Genomic DNA, 11,006 nt, shown 5'->3' on the forward strand with positions numbered 1-11,006 from the left:
TTATAGCAATTTCATTTCTACTTCAAATTTCCAGAAGTAAAAGGCAGAATGCTCTCTCTTAATTGACTACGTTCCATAAAAGGTTCCTAGAGAAGACCAGGACAATCTTTTTTGCATTTGCATAATGCAACCGTCACATCTTCACAATGGCTCTGGCTAATCCCAGAACTACCATCGCCAAGTATGCACACATTCAGAGAATAAACCAGAATAAAAACACTGACAACATAGATGTGTGAATAGTAATTATAATTAGCCCTTTCTAAAAGAAAAGGTGTATGTAATAGTACATAACAGAGTAACAACTTAACTCAAATCTTCTTTCTTTTTACTCAGTAAAGCATAGAGACAATACTGTATCCCAGGTTAACATGCAACTTTTAAAAAAAGTTAATGTACATATTAAACATGGAAATTCTCCAGTAAAATCTTGTCATTTCCCCCGAAATATATCTTGGTATCATTCCTTTATTTCATTATGAACAAGGGCCTAGTACTGGTCACCTGACCCAATGCCTTACATTTCCGTAGTTGAACATTTCGGTAAGTTATGAACATGAGAATGTTGTCAGAAGTATAATGAAGTAACACACTTGCAAAGAATTGATTGTACTGCTTTACCAATGGAGAGGTCCCTACTCCAATCCACCACTCCCTCCCAACCTGAGCACAATCATAAATATCCCCAACCATTCAGGAAGTTGTCTTATCAAGAAGCCCTGAAGCATCATCTGCCTAGGTACCTACCACATCAGCACTGAAAAAACATGAAAGCACCCAAATGCTCTAGGAGCATCACTTTTTGCATCATTCCTGAGTGTAAAATCTTCCCTAGGACACAGAGAAATACAAGTTCATAAAATAATAGACAGAATAAGTTTTCTGCTTCTTCTTTCATACAATTTTTGAATCAAAACCTTCTGCCATATTAGAAATTCGAATAAAACAAACCTAAACATTTTCAAAAGGTTTTCTAGTTTGATACAATAAGGGCGAATAATATGTATAAGAATTTGTCATATTTAAAATCAATATAATTAGTAAAATGTATTTTAAGCACAGATAAAAATTAGTATACATTTTTTCATCTCTATCAACCAAAAAGAGCCCTCACTAGACATAATTATACTTTCCCCCACAATGTGTTATGTTGAACATTAACCCAGAAAATATCTTTAAAAGTGCTCTGCAGGTATCACCTTACCTCAAGGAACACAATGTAAGAAAAGACTATTTGAATCTAAAGAACTAGTTTCAAGCAAAAATTATTAGAGAAATTCTGTATATCGCCGATGTTAGAAGTTTGGGGGAAGATAAGAGAGTACACATTTCAATAATTTAAAATCATACGCATATTTCATTTTCCATGCAAGATGATTTAAAATATGAACACAATGTAATTGTAACTTACTGAAAATACAGTCAAGTCTTTGCCCCTAGACTTTACAGTCATACTCAATGAAAAAAACAAAAAAAGAAATAGAAACAATGTATGAAAACCATAAAAGGGTGCTTCAAAAACTCTGGTTTCTAAGTAGAATCTAAACAGAAGGAGGATTTTGGTGTCCACACTCAATATGGCTTAAGATCTAAATGATATGTATGACTCAAAACTGCTAACCACTGAATATGAGAATTAAGAGGCTACTCTTAGAAAAGCAACCAACTTTTACTAAGGTTTTACAACATATGTGTATTAAACAATTTTTAAAAACTGAAATAGAGTTGTTTTCTAGTTCCCACATTAACTAACATCAGGGTCACAAAATACTTGCATTAGAAAAGAGAAAAAATGGGTTCACTCATGTTTCCTTAAACTGGTTTGTTGAAGGTTATGATGGGTCTTTTTAATTTCAAGGCTTTTTACTCAAATAAAGCACAAATTGAGAATCAGAAACTCTCAGGGCTGTGTCATCAGTAAGCCAAGCACACACCCACAATTATTAGAGGACTTACAAATCAACACGAATCACTGTTAGGCACTTGAGTACAGACTATGGGCTTTTTCTACCAAAAAACTACCTCGCAGGCAAGACCATAAAGATTGAAGTTTTAGCTTTTAGAACATACAGGGCTAGACAATTGATAAGAAATACTGCATAATTAACCCATCTGTATCCTGGTACAATTTCTTTACAATCCCACACACAATTTTAGGGTTTAATAGAAGCGGTTACTTTTTAGCATCCGAAGTTTTAAAATGGTCTTTCTTTACTTCACTGTGAGGATCTTAAAATTATCACAAATCCTTTGAGGGAGCATGATACTGAAGTTTTATTTTTGTATAAGTGGAACTTGAAAAAAGTGTTTTCTATATTATGTTTGGATCTACACAGAGTCAGCACATGACAGTTGATGATTTTTATATCTTTTAAAGCCCTTTTCAACAGGTTTATTTTGTAAAGATAAATTTCTCATTACTAATTCCTTTAGGCAACTAATGTTTATCTTTTTTAAGTAAACACAAGGAAAAAAACGGAATGTGGCCTGTGGTTTTATGGATGCAAAGATGTCTTCAGGTTAAACACTATCCATAAATTTGGCTTGACATATTTTCCCAACTGAAACTATTTGTACTGGTACTCTCCAAATTGGAGCCCATTTTTGGTAATGGGAAGACAATATTCATATCATATAATCCTTTCTATATCTAACTTTTTAGGTCAAGGAGCTGGCAGAGTCAGAAAGATAGTTCTCTTATCTTTCTGAATCTACTTTTCAGCATGTGAAGCTAAAATTAAGAAGCATTAAAATGTTAAATACGGTATAATTTTAAAAACTCTACTATGGCATTTGTATGCTGAATACACAGCAAGCCAGTATTGCTCTGACAATACTGACAAGTCTGACAACACTCTAACGAGCAAAGAAAAATCTATGAATCAAGCCACTTGTGAGAGGATAGCAAAGAACTAGAGAACCCACTTAGACACTAGTGGTTTGGGGAACAATGGATACCGGAAAGTGTAGAATACCTCCAGGACAGATAACATATCTTCATTGTTGGTGAATCAAGATACAGGAGAGCAAGGGATGGCTGAGTTGTGGGAAAGCTGATCCTGAAGCAAGAAGTTCCAGATTATATTTAGACAGTGGGAGGGATCAAAGTTAAGTCATGCAAAGAAACCTGTCTCTACCCAGCTGTGAAAGATGGATCGATGCCAAAATACAACTGGGCAACTGAGAGACAATGACCCCAAAGACCATAGATAATCTGGGATGTGCTGCTGTCCCCTATATACAAAGCAGAACGCACTACAGATATATTTCCAAAAATGCCTGCAGAGAAAACTAGAAAATTGTCTACAGTTTTTCTATTTACACTAATATAAACAGATTTCGAGGTTGTCTGTACTGTATTTGGTTGCTGTAGTCACAGCAATAAATGTAAAGTGCCTGTAACAGAGGGTATAATAGAATCCCACCTCTAGGCATCTTAATACTATACACTCAGACAAAAAGTGGAAAGAATATCTCAGGGACTTCCTGACTCTCCTCTACGATATCACTGTACCTACCTACGAGGCACTTTTTAAAGACCAGAAACTCTTCTATTGCGTGCTACACTTCTAAAAATCACTTTACCTGCATTAAAAATGCCAGTCAACAGTGCTGCTAAAGCTGACTGGCATTTTTTATTCTTAAGGCAAAATGTCATGTTCCCTACCAACATCCCCCTGGTCCCCAAATTACGTGCCTTCGTTGTATTCTTTGCCCATTGTGAGAGCCAAAGAAGATAGCACTGAAAATTTCAAACAACTCAATAAACCGTGTAAGATATATTTTATAAATGCTAGTATGGCAAAATTTAACTTATTTAAATGTCTATACCATATGGCTACTGTACCAAGATATCAAGAGAAGTCATATGACTTTCAAAATTAGTAGCAAACATGGGATATTTAAATCCAGCCACATGTACTGAGGTATGAAGCTTTGTTCTTTTCAAAGTTGAGCACAAAATAAAATGTTTGTTTATAGCCAAGAGTAGCGTATTAAAACCAAAAGCATTGCCCTTTGCTTAAGTCCACTTAAACTACATATAAACTGCCAATATGCTCTCCATCTTAGAATTAACACTGTTAAAATGATTTTGATGCATTTTCATACATGAATTAATTTTGGTTTTATGCACAAGTATATAGGTAACACATTTCCAATGCTTAGTCTAGAATAGTATAACATAACAAAAAATCATGTTTTGCAAATGTGGTATAAGATTTTATGCATTCTCATGATGCCATGTCAATGATCTATTACACTAAACCATCTGCAAGAATGTAGTGTACGCTTTAAACACCCCATTAGAATAAATTTTAGCCAACACCCTGATGACAAGGGAATGTGCTGGTATATTGTTGAACTGATGTGGCTGCAATCCAAGAGAGTGAACGTGGTTTTTCACATTAAAAAATAAAAAGGATAGCCCTAGCTCAGTGGATGGAGCATCAGCCAGCAGACTGAAGGGTCCAGGGTTTGGTTCCGATCAAGGGCAGGTACTTGGTTGTAGGTTCCTCCTCAGCCCAGGCCCTGGTCAGGGCCCAGGCAGGAGGCAACCAATCAATGTGTTTCTCTTACACTGATGGTTCTCTCTGTCTTTTCCTCTCCTACCCTCCCTAAAAATCAATGGAAAAATATCCTTGGGGGAGAATTAACAAAAAACAAACAAAAAAATAAATAAAAAGGATAAAAGGTGTGGATTTGTTGGGCTACTGTATAGAATATTTTTCTCTGATGAAACTGCAATACCTACAATATATATTTGGGTTTTAAAGGAGTTTTTAATATATAACAAGTAATTCCTTATAGTTATTTGAAAAAAGTATGAGAACATATGAACAAATAAAGCTTAGTAATTTAGAATTTACTTTTGTAAAAGTTGACAAATAATAAAATATTATACTTGCATTTTGAACATTATAATATAAATATAAAACACAAAACATCCAACATTAAACACTGATCATCTCCTATGCCCAAGTTGAACTTAGATAGTGAGCATTTTAATTTTGTAGAAAGGAACTTTTAAAGTTTTGTCAATGCTTACAGTATATACTTTTATCCCTCATCAAAATCTTCACAAAATCTAAAAGGCTGGTATTAAAAGGAATTATTTTTTTCTTGAATATTCTAAAACATGCCAGCTTGGATTACTGTTCAGATTTTCAGGGACTGTGTATTCAAGAATATATCTGAACACATTTAGTTAGGTAAGTGTTTACAGTTACAACAGAAATACTTGTGACTATTCAGATATTGAAAAAAAAAAAAACAAAAACCTACACAAACATAGAAGGTGTTTTGGGACAAGTTATTTCTTAGAAAAAATAATGCAGTATGTTGATCAATTTTTAAAACAAATTCTTAAAAGCACTAAAAAAATTTGTATTTTATATTTGCCAAACAAACATTCACATGTTATAAGAAGATAAAAGAAAACATAGAAATAAAAAATCTCAAACTATTTCAAAAGTTAAGAATTAAAAATGTTCAAATTAATAATTTATCTTTGTTGCTTAGAAAATATGCTTTACTTTTCATTTCAAATTCACTTTAAATGCTTGACAAATACTTTAATACTTAAGAAGAATCTAGCTAAATTATTTGATAATATTTATAAGGTGACACTTCTCTGGATAGACATTTCACACAACAGTTTTCCATTAATGCTGAAAATCAGTTGGTAATTTTAATCACAGTTAATAATTGATTAATGGATTAACAGTTTACTCAGTAATTTAGATGGCATACGGTCTCATAAAGGGAACAATCAGATAACTGCTCAATGTGCAATTGTGCCCATTAGTAATTCTAAGAACTTGATAGATATTCCACTTATTGGATTACATTTGAACAACAACAAAACATAGGTATCCAATGTCAAACTTTTTTTCTTTCTTTTTTTAAAGAGCAGCTCAATGATTTGGGGGGTTGATTAGTCCAATGCAGAGAGCATAGGGGAAAAGTACAAATTGGCACTTAAACCAATGCCAGTATTCATTTCATTATTGTTATAATTAAGAATATTATTAATTTTTGTTATTCACTTTTCTTTAGAACATAAATCAAAGCCATTAACTTGAAGTTGAGGTAAACACACAATACATACACAAATGCAAAATACTTTTCATAAGTAACATTACATTTTAAAATACCAGAAACTGAATATCTGTGCTGATTTATATTTTGACTTAATGGAACAAAAAGAGAACATTCAACAAAAGAGGGTTATACTGATAATAAAGCTCTTAAAGTTTTAAAAAATGTCTTCCTCTCCTTTTGTACTTACCACAGGCTACACAATGTCTTGAGAGGACTCTTTAGGAGAAAAATGTCAATCACAGCTTTAAGACCTGGCTTTGGAAGAAACTAATGAGAAAGCAATTGGAAGGTGAGGCTTCATCTTCGTTTTCAAATAAGTGGTCTTAATTTTTCTTCTTATAGAAAAAGTTTAAATCAGTTTACTATAAATATATCCGAACCATTAATTTTTGGAGCTTTCAGGTAAAGTCTAGCACTTCGTTTATATAAAGTCTATGAGAAGAAGTCAGTAGAGATCATCTAAGTTTAAGTCGTGACATCATCCATTCCAGTCCTTGGCATAATCTATACAGAAAATAAAATAATCTGATAAATTCTCAACTAAGAAGCTATAAATAGCAAACTAAAACAAGGTGTCATTTTTTCATTTACCTAAACAACCAAGGTTAAAAAATCAATACTGTCCCATGTCAGTGCTGTCGTGGTGAAGCCATACTCTCAAGACACAGTACATCCGTGCTTTCTCATTTGTTTTGTTTCTAGTGCCTAGAACACTGCCTGACATACAAAAGCTCAGTGATTATATAAATGCCCATGGAAAGTAATTTAGCTATATTCAAGAGTATTTAAAATATCAATACCCTCTCTATCCTCTTTTCTATTTATAGAAATACATCCTAAAAAAATAAAACATAAAGACAGATTTATGTATAAGACTGTTTATCAAAACATTTTTAATAGGAAAAAGAATTTAAATGTCTAGAAATAGAGAAAAATTTAACAAATTATGGACCATTCATATGATGAAATATTAAAAACTTCCTTTCAAAAACTACAATATGACAAAATGCTCATTATTTAAATGAAGTAAAACTGCAGGATATTAAACATATAGTAGAGCTGTTAAAACAGAGTACATACATAATATGTCTGCTACATCTATATATTTACATTTTTTTGAAGGAAGTAAAATCTCTTATCACTAATACCAGTTATCACTGAATAAAGGGTAACTTAGCATAATCCAAAATACTATAAAGAGATGTTCATTGTGGTAAAGAAAATGTTTAGCAAGAGAAAAATGATTGTACATATGTTACAACAAAATAAACTGTTACAAAGCATTAACCATTGTCTATCAGGAGCTTTTACAGACATGAGAAACTGAAAACTCAGGTTTTTGTGTAAGTATGAGTCTAACAATATAAAAGAAGATAGGAATAGAAAAAAAAAGGCAATGAGGTAAATGATTGCTTCAGTGGCCCAGACTGTGCTAAGCACTTAATATCCATTATCTTATTATTTCTTTACAACAGTGAGATCAGAACCCTTCCCATATTAGAGAAAACCTGGGCTTGGAGAGGTTAGCAAATGGCAGAGATAAGAGTCAAGTCTGACCAACACTAAAACCGAAAATTCAGACCAAGGCAGCCAGACAATAGGGAAACATCTCCTCCAAAACCTAACACTTCCACTTGCTGACTGCTGCAAATGGAGGCCCTCATACACCAAGAATTGAAAAGATACCACCAACTACCTAGTTCCTCTTTCAGAAATGAATCTGCCAGAGTTCATATCCATTCTAACCAACGATATATTTTCTACACGATTATTCAAAGTATGTAAGGTAAGTATTATATAATTCCTAGACGATTTGTCTTTGTGGTCAAATTTAGTATTACATTCCTAACCAACGATATATTTTCTACACAATTATTCAAAGTATATAAGGTAAGTATATAATTCCTAGATGATTTGTCTTTGTGGTCAAATTTAGTATTACATTAGTGCTTTTGCTTAAAGTCCTTCCATAGAAAAAGATATATTTACAGGTATCTCGACATGTATTAAACTATCTGACAGAAACATGTTACATTTTTACTTAAATGAGTATGTGGAGAGTTGGTATTATCTATGAATTTTTCTTTAAATGAACAGATTTGCTTTTTTGAGGTTCTAATTAAGCTCTCTAAATGTCTGTAATTAGATAACAGTGCCTTCTATTTCACTAAGATTCAACTTCATCTCCAATTTAATTATTTTTCTTTGTTTTTAAAAGGTACATACATAACAGATTCTAAAGAGAAATCTTAATTTGGGGTTGAGGTCTTCTTCTGGTATTAGGAAAGGGCAGAAGCTTGGGGCATAAATAGATGAATTAGCTGAAGTGGGAGAAATTCCCTTCCTTTCAAAACCATGATGATAGTTAAAGCCATATAATGACTTATTGAAACTATCTGTGCCCCAAGCTTCTACCCTTTCCTAACAGCTGAAGAATCACAACTTGAAGAACCTAAATTTAAGACTCTAGAATCCTTCATCTCCAATTTAATTATTTTTTTTCTCTGCTTTTAAATATATATAGATCTACCACATTTTAGAAAAACAACTACAACAAAAGTATTATTTCGTTTGCTCAGCCTTTTAGCCTTTTAGCCTATTTCTAACCTCCTCTATTCCATCTCTCCTAACAGGACTCTCCATCTTTCTGGTCATTGATGTTATATTTAATGATGCTGACAACCACTTCATTTTTGAAATCCTCTCACTTCTGGGCATTAGACTAGGGCAAAATTCTACTACAGGCACCTGCCCTCCTTTCCAGAACCAGGAACCCTCGTGCCACACTCTCTCTAATTCTAACTTTTTTTTTTTAATTGCAACAACTCCCTCTTGACAACAGTGGTGGCAAAAGTGAATACATCCAAACTAGTCTAGTTCAACTTCTTTATGCATAAAGTGTGAATTTAAAACAACTGGTCTACATGACTGTTAGGAATAAATGATACATTGGAAGGAACACTCAAGACACAGAACAGGCTTAGAAGTGTTAGTTCTTTTCTTATAGCGTAAGTCCCACCACCAATAAGAACTGTTTCCCGACTTGTCCAGATCCCCTTGACATTCTAATGTATCTGAACTCCTACAGCAACTGTAACTATGTACACATATTAGTTCAGTATGTGTATGTGTATGCTGTGCTTTATTCTTTACAGAACCAAGTTAAAAACTCACTGTAGACATTGACTATGTCTTACATCTCTTCCTTAGAACAATCTGTACATGGTAACCTTAAAATTGGATTTTAGGAAGAAATTCATATTCCTAAACTAAAGACACGTTATCCATGGGGAAGACTTCTTACCCCTCGCCAGTAAGAGCACAGCATGCCTGGATATGCCACTGGTGATCTTTAATAGAAGTTAGTTTCAAAAACTGGGAGATTTCTGCTACAGTCATGCATTCTTTAACATCTTGTTTATTAGCAAAAATCAGCAATCCAGCTTTCCTTAGATCCTATAAAAGCAAATAAAACGATAAGGGCCAATGCATTTTTTTCAGAGATTTTCTAACTTAATAGAATTTTTTTTTGGTAATCTCTGTAACCTAGAATTTCTCAACTACTTGATATAAAAGCATTTCATAGCTCTTATACTGATGGAAGGTAAACTTAAAACTGAACACATTTTAAATAAATCTATCTATACTTGTATGGATTTATATATTTCTTATAGTCCTAGATTACATTTATGGTCCTAAGTGCTATATTTACCAAGCAGCCGTGTCTTCAAATATATAATTACCCATTTCCCCCAATCTCAAACTAGGCTTCTATGGCTACTAACAACTGTGTTTTACCATGATACTCATGAGCTTTTAAAAATTCTACCTCAACCTAGTACCTTCTAGGTACATAGGAAGTAAACTAATTCATTAGGTACAACGTATGCCTTGGACTGTAGGGTTGGGGAACGTCTGGCCCACAAAATCATTTGGTCTGGCCGTGCCAAGGCATTAGGGAGGGGTGAGTTATTTAAATGTTTGACCAAATACAGCAGGCTTTTTTAAAAAAGATCTTTTTATTGATTTTTAGAGGGAGAGAGAGAGAGAAACTGATGCGAGAGCAATTGGCCACCCCTGGGGTTCAAGCCTGCAACCCAGGCATGTGCCCTGACAGGGAATGGAACTGGCAACCTTTCTGTGCATGTGATGACACTCAACCACCCGAGCCACACTGGAGCAGGCTAATTTTTAAGTTGATAATTTTGTACGCCCTGCAAATGTTGTTATAAATATCCAATTGGCCCTTGGAAGAAAAAAGGTTCCCACCCCTGCCTTAGAGACTTAGGGCTTCATTCTCAGTTGAATGGTGCTATCCTAAACCACCCCTATCCTTTTCTGAGACCTAGCTCCTCTGTCTTTGTCCATGATGATTTCTTAGATTTGAATACTTGATATGGCCATCTTGGATTGGCATTAAACTTATAAACTAAGTTCTACCACTTCAATTTTTTGATTCTGAGGAAAGTTTTCTAACCTTTCTGAATTTGTTCCTCATTACCAACATTTATTGAGTATCTAACTTGAGCAAGCCACCCATCACACTAATCTTTTTCTAAATAAAAACTCTTTAATCCTCACAAGATTGCTATACGGTAGGCTTTACTAGTCCCATTTTACAGATGAGGACAGATGTAAGTAACTCAGACAAGGTCATATAGCTACTCAATGACAGGACCCAGTTTTAGCCTAGATCTTCCTATTGTAGCTACTGCCCCTCATCTGTAAAATGCTAAGACTACTACCTAACTCTTAGGGATGTGGTTTTAATTAACAAATAAAGTATTACATTTAAACTACTCAGTTCAGTACCTGGCTTTTGGTGACAGTTCAACAAATATTAGTTCATTTACTGCCTCCAAAATAATAATTACCTTACCCGTGTGCATGCCCCAAAGTGAGAG

The 11,006-nt window shown here is 33.8% G+C and overlaps 1 protein-coding gene across 3 annotated transcripts in view; it reads right to left on the reverse strand.

Moving 5' to 3' along the window:
* Positions 1-5,599: 5,599 nt before the first annotated feature.
* The window catches only part of ARL5A (ADP ribosylation factor like GTPase 5A), a 15,180-nt gene continuing 9,773 nt past the window's right edge, over positions 5,600-11,006 (reverse strand). The window contains exons 5-7 of one of the 3 annotated variants that reach the window (XR_001512793.1): positions 9,407-9,558; positions 6,483-6,606; positions 5,600-6,369 (exon numbers count right to left, since the gene is read on the reverse strand). Coding sequence is in view for 2 of the 3 variants with exons in the window: in XM_015559806.1 (XP_015415292.1) it covers positions 6,558-6,606; positions 9,407-9,558 (201 nt within the window). In the remaining variant the exon portion in view is untranslated. Of the gene's footprint in view, positions 6,607-9,406; positions 9,559-11,006 lie in introns of all 3 variants that reach the window. The other 2 variants (XM_015559806.1, XM_006757377.2) reach the window with 2 other exon arrangements.

Source organism: Myotis davidii, unplaced genomic scaffold (assembly GCF_000327345.1).
Source record: "Myotis davidii unplaced genomic scaffold, ASM32734v1 scaffold753, whole genome shotgun sequence".
Classification (NCBI taxonomy): domain Eukaryota; kingdom Metazoa; phylum Chordata; class Mammalia; order Chiroptera; family Vespertilionidae; genus Myotis; species Myotis davidii.